This window comes from Motacilla alba, unplaced genomic scaffold (assembly GCF_015832195.1).
Source record: "Motacilla alba alba isolate MOTALB_02 unplaced genomic scaffold, Motacilla_alba_V1.0_pri HiC_scaffold_34, whole genome shotgun sequence".
NCBI lineage: Eukaryota > Metazoa > Chordata > Aves > Passeriformes > Motacillidae > Motacilla > Motacilla alba.
Window position 1 is genome coordinate 297960 of NW_024037436.1, and position 20175 is coordinate 318134.

Here is a 20175-nt window from a genome sequence, read left to right on the forward strand (position 1 = left end):
TGCTCGTGCTGAGGGTGCTGCTGTCTGTGCTTGCAGTGTCCCTGTGCCCTGCAGCTGGAGCCCTGATTCCTTGCCAGGGGCTGTTTGGGTGGGCTCTGCCCTGCCGAGGAGGGCAATGCCTCTGCCAGGTGCTTGTGGCCGAGCGCGTCCCCTGGGTGCTGGGATTTTTGCACTGAATCTTGGCTGTTTCGGAGGTTCTTACAGACACAAGATGCCCAATGTCTTTCTGAGATGAACTTGGGCACAGATGTTTTCCCAGTCCAAGCTGCTCTCCTCTTGTTTTTTTCCCCTAAACAGGGTTTTATATTCCCAGGGCATGGCTGGATGGCGGAGGAAAAGCCCTGGAGATCCCTCAGGAGGAGGGGCTGCAAACCCAGCCCAGGGAGCTGTGGGGAGGAGAGAGCTCCCCTGAGTCAGGAAGGCGGCCAGAGATCCGGTCGGAGCTCAGAGCCGGTGGAGAAGCCTCATGGGAAGGAGAAGCCCCACAAGTGCTTGGAATGTGGGAAGGGTTTCAGCCACAGCTCCAGCCTGAGGCAGCACCAGGTGATCCACACTGGGGAGAGGCCCTTTGAGTGTGAAGTGTGTGGGAAGAGCTTCAGCCACAACTCCATCCTCATCCAACACCAGAGGATCCACAGTGGGGAAAAGCCCTTTGAGTGTGGGGAATGTGGGAAGAGCTTCAGGCAGAGGGGCCAACTGATGCGACACTATGTGATCCACACCGGGGACCGGCCTTATGAGTGTGGGGAATGTGGGATGGGCTTCAGCCAGAAGGGCCACCTGACGCAACACCAGAGGATCCACACTGGGGAAAAGCCCTATGAGTGTGGGGAATGTGGGAAGAGCTTCAGAGACAGCTCAGCCCTGATTCGGCACCAAGTGATCCACACTGGGGAGCGGCCCTACACCTGCTTGGAATGTGGGAAGAGCTATGGGTGGCACTCTGACCTGAGAAAACACCAGCGCATCCACACTGGGGAGAGGCCCTACAAGTGTCCTGAGTGTGGGAAGAGGTTTCAAAGGAGCTCCGATCTCCTCGTACATGAGCGGATTCACACAGAGGAGAGGCCCTTCCGCTGCCCCGACTGTGGGAAGGGTTTCAAGCAAAACTCCAAACTCACCATCCACCGGCGCATCCACACTGGGGAGAGGCCCTACGAGTGTGGGGAGTGTGGGAAGAGCTTCTCACAGAGCTCTCACTTGATCCAACACCAACGGAGGCACCACTAAAGGAAGCCCAGTGAGTGCCCCGAGTGCGGGAAGAGCTTTGTGCGCTGCTCCAGCTCCATCCCCCATGGGAGGATTGGTGCTGGATGATCCCCAGTGACCCTGGTTGAGCAGAGCTCTGGTGATCTGTGGTCCTGGTGATCTGTGTTGGGGAGACACCTGGCTGGGAGGCTCCACGTCTTCCTGGTTCCCTGTGGGCACCTAGATAAACCCAGTGGCAGGAACATCCATCAGGACACAGACCAACCATGGGAATTCCTTGGGGAGAACATTTTTGTCAACTTTGAGCCCCATAAAATCTTTGGCATTTAATCCTATCTTCTGGTGGTATCAAGGAGTTTTGAATGGCCTTGGAGCTATGTCCTAGGTTGACTATATGATGCTTCTATCCCCAGTTGTCTGTTTTGTTTATACTGAATAATAAGTTTTGCACCTTCAAGATTTGTCCTGAGAGTGAACAGGGGAGAGAAAAGCGCATGGTTTGTTTTGAGACACTGCACTCACTCCTCCACATTCCTGCTCCCGCACTGTGTTGTCTGCAGATGGAGAGACACCGGGACAGAGCTCTCCTTGCCTTTTAGTTAATTTTAGCTTGCTGAGGCAAAGAAGTTCCCCGGACTGTGGGGTTTTTTTCCCTTTTCTTTGGAGCTGTTTAAACCTGCTCTGGCCTGAACACCAGCAGAGCAGCGGCAGCTCGCACCTGTGGCCACCGGGCCGGGCCTGGGCCGCGGCATTTCCAGCACCAGAGGGACTGAATGAGCCCAGCTACAGCCCACGGAGGGGACCTTGTGAGTTTGTCTCTCTTTCAGAGCGGCAAGAGGTTTTATTGTTAATGAACAGGTTTTTCCACTTTTCTCCAAGGAGGTATTTTATTTTTCCAAAACCGGTTAAGGGAGGAGCCGATTGAATCTGCTTTCTAGAGGAGCCCCTTTGGGGGTTCTCTCCCAAATTTGCCCTGAACCAGGACAAGGTCTTCTCCAACTTCAGGGATTCCATGATTTTGATTTCCTATTGCCCAAGGGTGTCTTCTGCAGCCAAATGGTGAAAAACTGGGGAAAAGACCAAGATTTTGGACATAGTGGGATGAAAACTCCACCAAAAAAGGTTCTTGCCTTCTGCCAAAGCACGTGAATCCTCAGCTGGTATGGACACGGAAATCCTTTTCTTTTGGCCTTGATTTTGTTTTAATTTCTCTTTATCCCTTTAATAAAATATCCAATAGTGAGGTAAAAATCGACATTGAATCAAGACATGGGTGTGGTCATGATAGGACACAGACATGGAGAGTAACACAGGCACACAGGGACATCAGCAGGGATGGGGCCTGTCTCTGTCTCTCTGGGAGCCTCTCAGGAATCCCGGCCAGCCCCAGGTTGGCACACAGTTGGGGGGCAGCCCCAAAGCGGCCGACAGCGGGGGGACACTCCCTTGTGCCCCAAGGGTACTGATGGCTGTTAGGCTATTTGCCTTTGCAGCAGAAGAGACACAGGTAGAGGATAAAAGGCCGACTCTCAGCAGGGGCCAGTCCAAGGTTTATTTAGAGCCCCTGAGGGGGTTCCTCACCTTGAAAGGAATGCTGAGGTCACTTTTAAAAGATGGGAGGAAACGGAAGGTATACATATTGCTTGACCAATAAAGATCCCCCAGGGATGAGGCCATGGGGAATGGACATTTGAGATAATGTATAGGATAGTACTTGGGGGGCTGACCCCTGGCCTCGGGCTAATCACTCAACGACTTTGTCTGAAAGCTCTGGATATAGAGGATGGGATATTTGAGTGACTGACAGGGAGCCAGGGCAGGGATTTGGGGATGACCTCAGCAAAAGAGAATGATTACATAGGTAAAGGGAAGAGGTACAATCTGGAGTAAACCATTTGGGAATAGAAGAGGATATAAAACAATGTGATTACAAAGTATTACAAAATATAAATGCACACTACAACAGGGGCCATTCATGGGGACATGGGGGGACACAAGCATGAATGGAGATGTGGGGGACAATGACGGGGATGGAAACATGGTGGGGAGACAGCCATGGGTGAGGACATGGCAGGACATGGCCAGTGACATGTGGGGACATGGCCATGGCTGGTGCCATGGGGGGAACTTGCAGGGGATGTGGGGGATGCTGGGCTTGAGGGAGTTGAGGGTTCCTGGCAGGGACTTGGGGCTTGCTGAGACCTTTGGGGACCCAGGCCGAGCAGCTCTGGCTGTGCTGGGAGACCCTGGGGGAGGTTGTGGGGCAGCTGCTCAAGGACCCCCTGACCTGGAGCCCCAGCCAGGCATTGGGCTTCTGGAAGGGAATGAACATCCTTGTTCCCAGGAGGGAAATCCCAGCACCCCCAGGGTGTCAGGGGCAGCTGAGGGGCCACAACAGGGAGGGGAAAGCAGGACAGAGCTGTCACACTACTAAGGTACACCCAAAAATTTCCAAAACTCAGGGATTCCTCCCAGGAAAAAGCTGCCAGGAGCTGCCAGAATTGAGGAAAAGGGGGGATGTGACTCCCTAGACTGAGCAGGAGGGGCCTGGATCACCCAAAACCAAGCACAGGGGTGAGGTTGCTGGAGGGACAGTGAGGAAGGGGTGGAAGAGCAGGGGAAAAGAGGATTCAGAGTGGGAGAGGGATGGGACCCCCAAACTGAGTTGGGAGGAGTCTTTGGGTTGGGGGAGTGATGGGTGAGGGGAGGGAAAGGTGGGGATGGGATAGAAAAAGCATGGTTCCATCGGGATCCCTTTGTGTCCCCATCATTCGATTCCTGGAGTGATTCCCTGGGGCTCTGGGGGAGATGGATCCACACTAGGTGGGTCCCCAAGCCCCCTGCCCATCCCTGGGGGCTCATGGTGTTAGCATTCAGGAACACATAATCATGGAATGATTATATACAGGTGCTTTTATTGAAGAGCTCTGGGTGTCAGGCGTACAGACCCAAATCTGACTCTGACATGGGTTCAGGATGAACATTGTTTTATATTCTATCATTATATAACTTACATATTCATTATTAAACTTACCTTGTTCTATTGTAGTATATTGATTTCATCCGAGTATGGATTTCTCATGATCCCCCTCATAGTTTCTCATGATTCTTCTTATGACTAAACAATAATTACATCTAATTACTAAATAATCATCACATCTAACAATCATATCATTTATCATATACTGGTTATGCAGGTGTATTTTCGTAAGATCTAGCAAATACAAGGCCTAACTTTCCCAGGGCCTACCTTGAACATTTTCCCAGAGCCTAACTTTCTTTCTAGCTCTCCGAATTTTCTATGATTTTTAACCTTTTACTATCCATGGGGGGTTCCCTCCACCCAAATGCTGCTGGTGCTGCAGCTGTGGGGGAAAGGTGGGTGAGAAAGGGGGATCTGGGGTGGGCAGGGAGGAAGAGCAGTAGGAAGAGGAGGGAGAGAGGAGGAGGAGGATGGAAAAAGGACAAGCAGCAGCAGGAACAGGAGGAGGAGGGGGAGGAGGAGCTGCAGCAGAACCACATGAATTACCGCCCCCCCTCTGAGTCTGCAGCTCCCCTGGCCCTGGCAGCATCGACCCCCCCAGATCTCACAGGTGAGCGGGGAGGAGGAGCTCACCCCAAATCCATCGGGGGGTCTCTTGAAGGGTTTGTTTGCAGGGGAGGGGATGTTTGGATCTTGTAGGGCCCCAAAGGTGAGACACAGATGCCCCTTTGGAGAATTGTGGAGGGTTCCTGTGACAATCTCTCTGTAACACTGGGACAGTGGTACCCGCTGTGGGGTGGGGACATCGGTGTTGGGGCTCTGATTGGCATCGGAGTGGGGAGAGCAGCAAAGGCCAATCCCGGAGCTGGGGGATCGCGGCAGCCTGGAGGGGTGGGGAGGCTGGAGATGAGCAGGGTCTGGGCCCATCTGACTGTGAACAGAGCAGTTACTTCTCTAGCTGGACTTGGGCAGCAGGACCAAGGTTCTCACCCATTGTTTTTCCTCCAGGCCAGGATTTGTCAATCCCAAACTTTGATCGAATGGAGAAGGAGGAGGCTGTGAGGAAAAAGAAAATGGCCTGGGACACTGAGGCAGGTGAGGAGGAGGTCACTGCTCCTTTCCCCCTCTCCTCTGATCTATCTCCCAGCCCAGCATCACCCCTGGCTGTAGGACAACCCCGATGCCAAAGCCATCCTGCCAGGGATGCATTGGGTGATCCCCTTCCCTCTGGCACAGAGGTAAATCCCATCCTCTCCTTGTCCACCCTCCTTCCTCTCCTCATTCTGTCCTTCTCCCTTCTTCATTCCTTCCTCTCCTTTTCTTTCCTTACCCCAGGCACTGAGCTGCAGATGGAGACCAGGGAGGACAAATCCCCATGGCAGAACCTCGTGGAAGAGGCCATTTTGAGTGGCTCCATGGCACAGAAATCCAACGGGGAGGAAAAGCCCTGGAGGTCCCACATAAGGAAGGGCTGCAAACCTAGCCCAGGGAGCTGTGAGGAGGAAAGACTCTCCCTGTGCCAGGAAGGTGGCCAGAGGGAAATCCAGCTAGAGCTTGGAGCTGGTGGAATATCCTCAGGGCGGGGAGAACCTCCACAAGTGCTTGGAATATGGGAAGGGTTTCAGATGGAGCTTCAGAACTGCAACCTGATCCAGCACCAGGTGATCCACATGGGGGGAATGGCCCTAAGAGTGTGAGGAATGTGAGAAGGGCTTTGGGCGGAGCTCCAACCTCATCAATCACTGCAAGATCCACAGCAGGGAGAGGCACTACGAATGTCCTGATAGTGGGAAGAGGTTTTGGACCAGCTTCCATCTCCTCATACATGAGTGGATTCACACAGAGAAGAGGCCCTTCCACTGGCCCAGCCATGGGAAGGGCTTCAAGCACAACTCCACGCTCGTCACCTGTCACAGTTTCGGAGACAGACCAGTGACAAGACACACTGAGCTCATGCAGCAGCAGTTCACTTTACTCAGATCTTGCTCCCTTAGGTACCACAGGTGCCCATGAGGTTAATCCTCATTGGCTGAGCCAGTTACTTCCTGCTCAGCCAGCCAATAGGAGCCTGAGTCTCCAACGGCCTGGGCCTGTTCTTACTGGTCGAATTATGTAAGTAAGGTAATTATGTAACTGATCACATATTTTCGTTATAATTTTATAATAATTTATACTTTGAGGCCTATAGGTCAACTGTAGGCCACCACACACTGGTGCATCCACACTGGGGAGAGGCTCCATGAGTGTCCCAATTGTCAGAAGAGCTCCAAGAGCTCTACCTTGACCCAACACCAACAGAGGCACCTGTAAGGAAAGCCCTGCAAGTGCCCTGGGTGAGGCAAGAGCTTCATGCGCTGCTCCAGCTCCATCCCTCTTGGGAGGATCCCTGTCGGAAGATCCCCAGTGACCCCCACTGGCCAGATCCCTCCGCATGATTCCTGTTGGGTGTGGAGAAGGTGTTGGAGAGATTTCTTCCCCCTTTCCTTGTCCTGCTGTGATTTGGTTGGTAATAAATCCCCTCCCTGTGCCCAGGCTGGGTCTCTGATGCCCATTTTGGTGTTTGATGAGGGATCTCTCCCAGTCTTCTCCTGATCCAGGAACTCTTGTTTAAATTTTCTCTCCCCTGTGCTCCTGCAGGGGGCAGGGATAGAGTGGCTTTGGTGGGTGCCTGACATCAGGCCAGCATCACCCAGGCCATGGGCACCCCTGAGATCCCAGTGTGGTGGTGCATTGCCCCCTCCTCCTTTCCAGGCTGCTGTGATCTGAGAAATGCTTCTTAGGTCTTGTCCTTGGAAACAGCACCTGGGCTCAGCTCTTTCTGAGCTTATCAGAAATACTGTCTGCTCCCAGGAAGTGCTAAAAGGCTCCTGTTTTCCTTATGGCCAGCCTTTGAAAAATATTCCTCTTGCCTGAATGGCACAACATTCCTTTCTCACACTTTTAGAGGAAGTGCCAAGCCAAAGTGTGGCTGGAATGAAACGTTGTGACTGAAGCCCACTCTCTTGTGGCCCTGTTGTGAGATTTGCAGGGGTCCAAGGGAAGAGATGAGAATCTTGACTCCATGTTTCAGAAGGCTGATTTATTATATTATGATATATATTATATTGAAAATTCTGTATTAAAACTGTACTAAAATAATAGAGGGGAAGGATTCATCAGAAAGCTGGACAGGAAAAGTCTTGTGACTCCCAGAGGGTCTGACCCAGCTGCATCCTTGATTGGTTATGAAGTAGAAACACCTAACAGGGACCAATCAAGGAAGCACCTGTTGCATTCCACAGCAGCAGATACTTATTGTTTACATTTCTTTCCTGATGTGATAAATAGGTGTGATTCATGCTGGCAAAATTGAAACAATAATCAATATTGATACAGTAATTAATATTTGGAGATAACAAAATAGTTTAAAAGTGTAATGCCAGGAAGAAGGGAGGGGAGGGATCTGTTCCCCCTTCTCCTGCAGATGTTCAGAACAAGAAGAAGCCAGGGATAACTATTACTAAATTTATCTAAAAGAGAGGGAAAATTTGGATGGAAATCAGGAAAATGTTAATTATGCGAGATCTATTGCTTTAATGTTAGAACATGATATTGGCTTATATTATGTTAGCTTTGGCTTATACTCTACCAGCTTAGTGCACATGTGTAATCCAAAGGTGAAATAAATGACACCTGAGGAAGAGGATAAGCCTTCCTCAGATGACCCTCAAAGAGTGGTGCGACCACCTAAAAGAATAGTGGAGCATGCATGATGAAGGTGATGATAAGGGTGGAGACACAAGTGTGACAAATCAAAAATGGGAGGAGATGGTGATGACATACAGCATAAAAAGGGGAATTGTAACTTGATGACCTTGTACGTGAAGTGACAGCGGTCTCAAAGCCCTTGCACTCCGTACCCCGTGGTAATTTTTTTGCTTATGCGTTATTATCAAAACCAGATTATTCCTCCTTTTAACCCAATTATATTGTCAATATTTTGAGTGTATTCAATTTTATATATTCTAAACTACTTAATTAAAATTGCTGCTACATTTAATTGTTTGTTTTTTTCTTTGTGATTGGATAATTGGGCAAACATAACACTGAGGCTCCTCATCTTCTCAGGAGAAGAAAATCCTGGCAAAAGGATTTTCATAAAATATGTCTGTGACATGACCCTATCAATAGCGGTCCAAAAAGGAGACCCTTTGAGCTCTCCTGGGCCACTGTAGGCTATGACCAGCAATCTCCCTCTGAGGGGGCCTCTCAGCACCAGCAAACCCTTGTGTTTGCTATGCCTGGAGGATCACTGAAACATGTCCTGGGCCGATACCCTCACTCCTCAAGGCCCCATCTGTTGTGGTGTGTGTTTTTGATTGTAATGCAGTCCTAGTAATCAATTTTATAACCCCATCCATTTTGCATTGTTATAGCATATTTTATTTCCAGTGGATTGTTCCTTTCCCCCCTGTGTTGTTGGTTTTGCCCTAGGCGTCCATCTCCCCAAAGACCTGCCCTTTTGTTCCCGGTTCCTCCTGCCATTGAACGTCAATCCCTCCCCAAGCTTGCCCCTTTCTCTAGAAACTTCCCTATCAATTTTCTGTCCTTCGAAACCCCATTGGTTTGTTTAAGTTGTTCTCCTCCCCTGTAATCCCCTATTGGTTTAAACATTGTATTCCCCGCCTTGTGTTCCACCCCCAGTTTCTCCCAATTGGTTAAAGATTTTGTTGCGGTGGGATGTCATTTTTTGCCTCAGAAACCCGGGTTTCTCCCTGAAGATCCCTTCCCCGGGTGTGTCAATCACCTCTCCTTCCTCACCCAGACCCCTGCTGAGCATTGTCTGTCAATCCTGGAATTCCAGAAGGTCAAAGAGTGATTGGGCAGATTCAAAAGATGCCCCCCACCAATGCCCCCTGGGGGGCATTGGACAATCCAGGTGTCCTTTATCCCTTGGAATCTCCTCTCCTGTACACGGCACCTGGTCCTCCTATTCCTTCCTGCCCCCCCCCCCCCCAGGTTAAAAGGGTGAGCAAACCATGCGGTGGTAGTTCTGTTGGAGCTGTTGCTAGATTCAGAGGCCTGCGGGCCAGAATAAAAACCCTGGGTTGAAACCCTCCATCAGAACCGACTCCTTCCTTCACCATCGCCTTAAAGCTTCTCCGACAGAGGGAACCTGAGGAGCGATCCTCTGCGAGCGGAAACTCCAGCCACACCACTGGAGCCCCGCCACGCCTGAACTTGTTCTCAAGTGCCCAACTGCAACTCACAGCTAGCCAAAGCTGTCTCTGGGGCTAAGCACCACAGTTGCCGCTGTTTGGTTCAGCAGCAGGGGCCAGACAAGCTAAGGCTCGTCCAGTTCAGCAATACTGGTAAACTCCAATAGGTAAGGACATTTTTCTCTCCGGTATCTATCCCTAAAGGATCATGGTTTGCACAACTTGTTCCTTTTAAGTCTTGTGTTCCCTGCACAGGATTGAAGGAGTGGGGTAACAGGTAACCCAGAAGTGTATTGGGCAATGGACATTATGAGAGGTAAACCGGATAAGCAGGTAACCTTGACACATCCCAATGGTAATTCTACTACCAAGAGACTTACAATTGATACCGGAGCAGATGTAACAATTATTTCAAGCACTATATGGCCCAAAAATTGGCCAGTAGTCAATCCTGTTTTGCAAATTGCAGGGATTGGTGGAACCCAAGCAACTCGAGTAAGCAGGGAGGTAATTACCTTTACTTTCCCAGATGGAGTGAGTGTAACAACAAGACCCTATGTCATGCAGGCTCCCGGTAATTTGTTAGGTTTAATTGGCAGGGATTTGTGAAGTCAACTAAAGGTCACAATTTTTACATAGCCTTTTTAGCAACGGCTGGAGGACAGACCATGGCAATCTGAGTGTCCGGTACTAGGAATAACACTCATTACAGATGCAGGCAAATGGTCTAAAAGGGCTGCTTGTACGTGGCAGCAAAAGGGTTCATGGACACAGCATATAATTCCTGGGGAAGCAGGAGATACATTGCAAACCTTGGAGTTGAAGGCAGTTATTTGGGCCTTTGAGAATTGGAATGATCAGGCTATTAACATTGTTGCTGATTCACTTTATGTGGTTGGTTGTGTACAACGCCTCAAAAGGGCAGAAGTTAAGGAAGTTAGTAACAAACATTTGTATTCACTTTTAAGCCAACTACTGAGAAATTTGAACCAATGCCGACAGGAGTATTTAATTCCTCATGTTCGCAGTCATCAAAATCTCCCTGGTCTGTCTGAAGGTAACGCTTGAGCCAATCGGTTGGTAGCCGCTGTCTTGCCAATGCCATCCTCCGATAAATTTCAACAAGCAAAAAATTCTCATGCCTTTTTACATCAACCTGCAAACATGTTGGTTAAACAATTTGGTATCCCTCTTACTGATGCCACTGGCTTTGTACAATCCTGCCCAGATTGTCAAAGGGATGTGCTGCGCTGTGTCCTTCGGCTCCTGGCTGGGGGAGCAGGATCGGTGTAGCCAGCACCGGGAGGCACTCTCCGGATGCACTGCGGTGTCCAGAGGGCGCCTAGCTGGAATATTTAGAGGCAGCTGCGGCAAAGTGAAGAAAAGAGGGACTCCGTCCAGGGGCAAAAGTCCAGGTTTATTGAACTCCACGGGAACCAGCCAGGCGAGGACCCTGAGGGGAGGGTTACACGGGATTATAAAGGGGGAGGAGAACAGGGGCGGAGCTGGACCCAGCTCCAATCGGGAAACAGGGGGGTGGGGGGATACAAAGGAATGACTGCTGGGGTAACAAATGCATTTAAACTGGGGGCGGGACCTCGGCTCCTAATCCAATCACTCGACGGGAACAGTAGAAGATTCTGGAACAATGGGAGGGGCTGCCGAGTGATGGATAGGGGTCTGGGGAGGGGTTACAGTAATGAATTAGCAGAAATTAGGACAATTGGGGTGGAGATAAGGGGATTGGCATGAACTGATGGGGAGGGAAGAACCAGGGCAGAACCATATAACAGGAGTGAACAGGGCTGAACAGAACATACCAACTTTAAATAATATACAATAAAAATGACACACCACAACAGGGATGGCATTGGCTTAGGCACTGGTGTTAACCCAAGAGGTACCCAACCTTTGCAATTATGGCAAATGGATGTAACACATGTAGCAGAATTTGGCCAGAAGAAGTTTGTGCATGTTTGTATTGATACTTACTCTTGTGTTATATGGGCTACCCCTTTAACAGGTGAAACAACACATCATGCTGAGAAACATTTGTACAATTGCTTTGTAGTGTTGGGAGTCCCTTTAGCCATCAAGACGGATAATGGCCCTGATTATTGTTCTTTAAAGTTTCAACATTTCTGCAACTTATGGGGTATTCAACATGACACCGGTATTCCACACAGCCCTACAGGGCAGGCGATTATTGAGCGAGCCCATCAGACATTCAAGGGCATGCTGCAAAAACAAAAAGGGGGAATGATAGGATTATCTCTGGAAGAAAGGATAGATAAGGCTATCTTTGCACTTAATCACAGCGGGATAGGGATGAACCTATTCTTGAGCACCATGCCCTCATATGTAGGCCAAGTGACGAATTATTTGATGGTATTCAAGTCATGTTTAAAAGCCCAGAAACAGGGATGTGGGATGGGCCAGCAACAGTGAAATTAATGGGAAGAGGTTACATGTGCTTACTTACAGATAAAGGAATTAGCTGGATTCTGGCTAAGTGGGTAAAGTCTTATCTAAAGCCGTACCTGTCAGCTAATGCTCTGTCCAGAAGCAGGATGTCGGCAACACCGACTCCAGACGCAGCTGAAGCCAATACTCCAGCACCTAGTGGCTGAACAACAGTTGAACTTTTTTCCACAGCTAGTAACAGATGAGGGCCAGCTACCGGGAGCTGGGGTTACGGTAACCAGTAACAACAGCTTACCACCACTGCCAATACGGGTCTTTAATCAAATTGAACAAGTTTGTTCTGTTCATGGCTATTTTTGTAAACCATGGATCGGGGTCCAGTGTGTTAAATGCAAACTGAAGTGGTGGCGACAAGTGTAAGACTCTGCCCAAGATTGCTTTCTCATCTGCCTCACGATCGTCGTGAAAAGAAAACTGAGGCCACCGAAAGAGGATCCTACATCCTGGTTTGGTGGGGCTTGCCAAGGCCCCGGGACTGGAACTTGAGTTATTGTTCACAGGTGCATTTGTCCACCTTATGCTACACTGCTCCCAGTGAAAGGACAAGGAGCACCTTGACCTTCCTTCGCGTGCATTGCTCTGTGACAATGGCCTGGAGTTTTCCACCCCCAAGCCTGGCTGGACTCTCTTCTGGAATTACCCTTTGGTGGTCTCCACAGAAGGCCCTTCATCTACTGTACAACCACCGTGGCAGATGGACTGAGATGGGAGAAGCCACTCCCTCCAAGGCTGAGACATGAGACCCTGATATGGAAAAGACTCCTTTTCTCCCCAAGGACTGAAACCTCTAACCTGGGAGGGGAGGGGGGCAGTGTGTGTGGGGGAGAACAGCTGATCAAACTGAGATGTTTGCCTGCAGGTAGTGACCACTGAACCAAGAAGACAATAGCTCTCACCCACTGCTGATCTTTTCCCCCCTCCTTCCCAACTTTCAATAGAAAATTATAATAAAAACCCCTCGAGTTAGCTACCTAACTCGAGATCTCCCCAATGTGAAGGCGACTCCTCGACTGGACATCGACTGGACCTCGAAGAATTGCATACTCTCTGTGTTGGTAGATATACCTACTCTGACTTTTCCTTTTCTTTCCTTTAGGGTTTCTTTTCTTTCTCTCTCTCTCTCTCTCTCTCTCTTCCCCAATCCCCTCCAATGCATTTTGCTGTGATCATTCAATAAAGTACACTGATTTTGATTGTTACTGCAAACCCCTTGCCGTGTTGGTGTTTTGTACCCTGAGATCAGATAACGAACCATCACAATCCTCCTGTCCATGAGGGAGGATCGTGACAACAAGTCCATCAGGAAAATAATCTCTTTATAGCTCACAGGAAAAAGCAAAAATTTAGCTTTACTAATTCAGCTTGCAATAGATGTTTTAGTATACTTAATACGCTTTATGTTGGGCGTGCATTAGAAAAATTTTTAGGGTCTAGTCATAGAAGACAATCTCCCCCTGAACCCCTTTGAGGGACATTTTTACAATGTTGGAATTTTAAGCAGGATTTAGCCCTTATTGAAATACAGGATCAGCGAAGTTTGCTTTGGATTCAATTTCAATTGGCAAAACAGGCAATAGCAAATCACATTGTATTGCAAAGTCAGATTACAGCTGCAGTGTGGGAGAGGAATAGCAGTGCCACAACAGCATCACGTTTCTGACAGTCAGTGGGACGAGGCCAAAGAATATTGGCTAAAGAGTAGACATGATCAGCAAAGGTGGTGACAATGGCAATTGTCCCGCAAATAATATTGATGATAATCATTACAATAACAGGAAAAATGCAGGGATCGCAAAACATTGATCAGCAAACAAACACGTGGGTCACATGGGCTAATCAAACAGGGTAGGAATCAATTTGTTTATCATTGGCTACATCTTCTGATCCTTTTCATACTTTAATTGGAGTTTAATTGGAGTTCCATTAGATTCTATGGAAGAATTTGGACCTTGGACTAAAGCCACGATGCACAAAAATTTAAATGATGCTTGGTCAAGTTGGTGCAAAGTCCAATGGTGGAATATCCAGGGCAGACCAACCTCTGCAAATTGGTGTGACACTTTTGGGATTCCAATGAACCCCCTGGGAGCACAAGCTTTTACAATTGCCCAGGGATTGAATATCACCGGCATGGAGCCACAGGAGCTAGACATCCTGGGTTCTATACCAGGAAATTACTGTCTATTTTTTGGGTATTATTCTATGAGCTCAGATTTGTTTGGCATAAAAGAGGAATGAACAAAAAATGATAGCACTTGGATATCCCCCTGTTAGTGTTCAGGAACACATAATCATGAAATGATTTTATGCACATGCTTTTATTGAAGAGCTCTGGGTGTCAGGCGTACAGACCCAAATCTGGTTCTGACATGGGTTTGGGATGAACATTGTTTTATATTCCATCATTATATAACTTACATATTCATTATTAAACTTACATGGTTCTATTGTATACATTGATTTCATCCAAGCATGGATTTCTCATGATCCCCCTCAAACCCCTAACATAGTTTCTCATGATTCTTCTTATGACTAAACAATAATTACATCTAATTACTAAATAATCATCACATCTAACAATCATATCATTTATCATATACTGGTTACAAAAGTGTATTTTCGCATGGTCCAGCAAATACAAGGCCTAACTTTCCCAGGGCCTACCTTTAACATTTTCCCAGGGCCTAACTTTCTTTCTAGCTCTCCGAATTTTCTATGATTTTAAACCTTTTACTATCACCCCGGGTCCTCATGGTATTACAATACCACAGATCATTACAACAATTCAATAAGGCCTTTACCACCAGAGCAAGGTGCAGCTAAAATGCTACCTCCTGGGGTTTTCCTCATTTGCAGGGATAGAGCCTGGCTTGCAGTGCCTCAGAATGCGCTAGGAAGACTGTGTTATTTCGGCAAACTAACATTATTCGCCCCTAACAACCACCAGATGCTTAACATCAGTCACAAGTCCCAACACTCGAGACACAGTGTGCATCAGTTGGGCCCTGAATGTAGAGATGAGGTACAATTGTGGGACCCACCATCAGTTACATTGGCATCATTTTTCGTGCTAGGAGTAGCCTCGGCACAGGTCCTCACGCAATTGAGGCAACTGGCGTGTTGGGCAGGGAAACAAATTAACATCACATCTACAGTGCTTGATGAACTCACTGCTGATGCTGATAGCATACGCCATGCTGTGTTACAAAATAGAGCTACCATAGATATTTTTTACTGCTAGCACAAGGGCACGAGTGTGAAGATTTTGAAGGGATGTGTTGCATGAACCTTTCTGATCACTCTGAATCAATTCATAAGAAACTTTCGGAATTTAAAGAAAACGTGAAGAAACTTACAGTTGTTAATAACCCCTTTTGATGAGTGGTTAAAATCTTGGGGCATTACTGGTTGGCTTAAAGACTTAGTTCGCTTTGGCATTATGGTTTTTTGCATTATTTTAGTGATTTTGCTTATTGTACCCTGCTTATTACAGTGTGTGCAAAGAATAACTGAACATGCTATTAATTCAGTCTGGCTTGTACAAAAACAAGACAGGGGAATTGTTGAGAGTTTTTTCAGGACAATGGACATGTACAACATACACACAATCCAGCCTTCATAGAAACTGAGTAAGGTCACAATGCCCTTGAAGGACATGAAAGAGGAAGAACAGGCTCAGAAGCAGACAGTTCAGGATGCAAAGGCAGACAAGAAAACTGCAGCGAGACGCACAGAGAAGAAAGACTAAAATTAACTGAAATACTAAAATGCGTGTGTAGAAGGATTTAATCAATCAGGTATCAGCTTGAGGCGTGAACAGTAGAACACAAAATAAATATAGCTTGCTTTTTGCAATAAAGTGGCTTCACTTGATCATATTGGTCATGGCATGATGTCCTGTTCCTGATCCTCCGCAGTTGCCCAGCAGTAACCTTGTACCCCAGGTAGATTACTTTCTGTTTCACTACCTGTGCCTTTTTCTTTAATACTCTGTATCCTTGGAGTTCTAGGAAATTTGAAAGGCTTATTCCTTCTACCTGTGGAGTTTCCCAGGACTTTGGATCTTTGCAAGTTGTTCTCCGAACAGAGTGGGGGAATTTTTGAAGCCTTGAGGCACATGGACCATGTGAACTGGGCTTTGAGCCCACTTTTAGGGCTTTCCCATTCAAATGCAAAAATTTTCTAGCTGGCTTTGTGGATAGGGAGGCAAAAGACAGCATCTTTCAGATTTAAAACAGTAAACCAGGTTAATTCAGGTGTTAAACAAGTTAGTAAAGTATATGGATTTGCTACCACAGGAATATAAATTCTTTGTTAAATTCTTTGTTATCTTATTGACAGCCCTCAATCCTGTACTATTAATTATTGGACTGATTTCTTCCCTATCTTCTTTTTCAGGGGGTACTGCTTAATTCTCACCAGTTGTGTCTCTTCCTTAAGCTTGATTACTATGGGGGGTCATTCTTCACCCTGCCTGGTACACCACAGGCCCATACTGCCAAAAATAGTTGTCCTAATATCTCTTTACTGATTTTCTTCCTAATTTCAATGGCTGTTAATGTTAAGCCTAACACCTTTATATACTTTTGATCGTTCACCTCCAGAGTAACCTCCCCATTTTAGAATGTTTAGCGAATTTGACGTATACAAAAACTTGTAAATACCCCATTGCTATTTTAAAGGTTTACAAAAGTATGCCTTCTCAGACTGGCCAGTTGTTCCCCACACTACAACATAATCATTCTCCATAGGTACTAAAGCTTTATTTGAAACTGAATATATGGCCCCTGTGTGAACTAAAATTTCACCCTTTTCCTTTCTTCTGGTCTCACTGCCTCTCGCAGAGGGGTCTGTCACCTCCTAGTTCTTGATGAAATTGGACTGCCAGGAGGGGGATGGTACGAGTGGGTATACTTTTGGAGCCTGAGTCCTCTTCCCTTTTGGGGAGGTCCTCCTCGTCCTCCCTTACCTTAGGAGGAGCCTTTAACAAATCATATGTACTCATTTTGCGAGTTGTAATCGTTTGGTGTTTCAGCATGATAAACTTTGTCTGATTTCATACATTGCTATCTTACACTGCACGCTGAACAACACGTTTGATTTGCCTTCTCTTTGCTTTGTTTTCTTTTTCAAGAGCTAATACCAGTGGGTCAGAGGGAGCTCTGAACCCACAGTTACTCTGTCATTCTGGGCGATTCTTTAAGGCGAAAAACATGTCAGCATATGAGACTTCATCTTATTTGCTTTCCCATCTTAAAACAGCATTAACTGCAATAAGGTATGATAAATCTTCTTATTTTCTGAGCCGCCCCTACTGGCAGCTTTCTCCCAGTAAGCCCCTCCCAAAGGGGCTAGTTCAGGAACCTCTTTCCTCTGGTTAGTTCTCATTATCTCCTTCTCCTTATACTATCTTGTTTCCACCCAAGCCTCACAGTGTCTTTTCTCAGTTTTTCTCACACACAGATCTCCAGGTGGCAGGTATCAGATGTGATCCTCAACACATAGGCTTCAAGATCTCAGGTTCTGAATCGACTTGATCAGGAACTTTCCATTTACACTTGGGGCATAGAACAGCAATACCAGCGCCTCTCACAAACTCTGCATTGCACACAAGGTGCCACCAGCCTCTCAATGCACCAAAAATTCCCGGGAATTGCCTGCAGGCTATTCCGTTTATCACTTGGGCGTTTATCACTTAACCTCTAAGGCGGGCTGTTTTCATTTCAGACTTACTATATTACCAGATGAAGTCTGATAAAGACTATTTATACAAACTCATTAGTCTCCTCTATCTAAACTCTGTTTTATAAAATCTCAGTCTTTTCCAGTTCCTGCACAATCTGATTAAAGCATTGTTTCCACTGACACTCACTTTGCTGCCGTGCAAAAAGACTGTGCCTGTTACAGCAAAAATTCTGATATGCGCCCCCCCCCCCCCCCCCAGCATCTCAAATTCACGAGAGTCAGGACTTGGGGAATTCCTGGAATTCCTTTAATTCATTTTACCACAGTTAAACATAAACCACCATTCTGTAGTTCTTCTGCATAAAATGCTACACTTGTTGCAAACAAAATCCTAAAATCTCCACAAACACAACTCTACAATCCCGAGAACCAAATCACCACAATGTGGGGGAAGAACCACACAAACTCACCGGGAAAGGGGGTATCTCTCAAAGTGCCCACTTTTCTCAACACAACCCAGCATAAAGCACTTCAGCATCTTCCCACATCAGCTTTCTCTGGTTCTCACACACTCTGGACACAATCAAAATAACATCAGACAGTAAAATTCCGGGGATCAAGTCCAAACTACTAGGGCAGAGGAACCTTCTGAGCCACACTTAAAATGTGCACAACGTACACAAATCACCACCTTTAAACACAATAAATGTCCTCACCCACGTTTCTCCACTTGTTCCACCTCTCTGTAGGGCACTCCCTGCCCCCACAGCCTGCCCCAGCCGGTGCCTCAGGCCTCACCCGACGGCTTCAGAGGTGGGTAGAACTCTCCCCCCTGCACCATGGGTGCACTCACTTGTTTGCTCTCTCTTTCATGCACCATGCACTCACACGATTACAAACACGTCCGGACACCACAAACACACACAGGTTTATTTGACTTACCCCCAGAGTTGCTCGCAGTCGCTCTGTCGAACAGTGAACCCCACTCTAGTCCAGCCGCTCTATCAGCCGGGCTGCCTGCAAGCACAAGGAACAAGGCTGCACACTCAGACATCTCTGAGTGACTTACCCAGCAGTCCTATCTCTCTCTTCTCCAGGGCCCTTTGATATCCATACCATTTATCTGCACACCAGCAGGTCCCTGTCTGTCTCCCCAGGAGGCAAGCCGAGACGAGTGGAGCCCCTCCAGGGAACATCCCTGGGGTGCGCCAAGGGGTCCATTCTCCCCTCTGCCCCTGCGAGGACACAAGGTCTCCTGGCTGCCTTGCCAAAATGAATTGTGGAAAAAGAAATAAACTCCACAACTTTTGTGAAAGTTGTAAAGCCAGTATGTTTATTACAGCATTGGACGCACGTGGGGATCGTTCCCCTTAAAATGACATGCATACCTCTGGGAACTCCAGATTCTTTTTTACTTTCTTTACTAATCTATATGCATAGAATTTCACAATAGGTTCATAGATATTCATTTTACTGATTTGGCATTACACTTGCAGCTAGTTTTTTATCAGGAAGTACAGAAAGAACTCCTGGGTCATCCTGCCCTGTCTCCTGCAGCCTCTCCATCTGTTTCAGAGTCCAAGGGGCCCTTCCTCATCTCTGTCCTTCGGCTGAAGCAGTTTCTCCGAGCATGGGCTTTTTGCGAGAACAGGCAGTCAGACCAAATAGCTATGTTTGCAAGCTACAGACTTAATTCAAAGATGTACATTTCACCTAAATCAGAATGGATTTCTACTGTGGAAAATTTCTACTCCGTCTCAAGTGTCACCAGTCCCACCCCAGTGTCACCAGTGCCACTCATGGCACCAGCCCATAGTCCTCAGTTCAATCCCACTGACCCCAGTTTCACCCCAGTGTTCCCCTCCCCAGTGTCCCCAGTCCCATCCCAGTATCCCCATCCTGGGGTTGGGGAAGATTGCTTCTGCTCTGTAGGGCTCCATACTGGTCTGAACTGGTCTGTACTGGTCCAAACTGGTCTATACTGGTCTGAACTGGTTTATATTGGTCTGCACTTGTCCATACTGGTCCTTACTGTTTTATACTGGTTTATACTGCTTTATATCAGTCTAAACTGGTCTAAACTGGACAGGGCAGGGGGAAGTCTCTGTTGGTCTGTAGATACTCATACTGGTCCATACTGGTTTGAACTGGTCTGGACTGGTCCCCACTGCTCTATACTGGTTCATACTGATCCTTACTGCTTTATAGTGGCTCACACTGGTCCATAGTAGTTTATACTGGTCTGAAATGGTCTATACTGGTCTGAACTGGTCTATACTGGTCTGAATTGGTCCATACTAGTTTTTACTGGTCTGAACTGGTCTATACTGGTTTGAACTGGTCTATACTAGTTTATACTGCTCTATAGCAGTCCATACTGGTTTATACTGGACCATACTGGTTTTTACTCACACACGGCACCACACAGCACCATCAGCCCCACAGCCAGCCTGTGCCTAGCTCAGAGCCCAACACATACAATGGGTTTATACTGGTCTATATTAGTCCACACTGCTCCATACTGGTCTGTACTGGTCCGTACTAGTCCATACTGGTCTGTACTAGTCCGTACCGGCAATAATGATAATTGCCACTGTCTTCTACACGGATCTTAAG

At 47.4% G+C, this 20175-nt stretch overlaps 2 protein-coding genes across 2 annotated transcripts in view; one reads left to right on the forward strand and one right to left on the reverse strand.

Moving 5' to 3' along the window:
- LOC119696535 (zinc finger protein 850-like) overlaps window positions 1-8231 on the forward strand; it is a 28590-nt gene extending 20359 nt beyond the window's left edge. Inside the window, 3 exon segments of the mRNA XM_038126278.1 lie at window positions 298-2369; window positions 5201-5287; window positions 5528-8231. Coding sequence (XP_037982206.1) covers window positions 298-1317 — 1020 coding nt within the window. The 3' untranslated portion in view covers window positions 1318-2369; window positions 5201-5287; window positions 5528-8231.
- LOC119696597 (zinc finger protein OZF-like) overlaps window positions 1-20175 on the reverse strand; it is a 216142-nt gene that overhangs the window by 56200 nt on the left and 139767 nt on the right. The gene's annotated exons all lie outside the window — the stretch shown is intronic.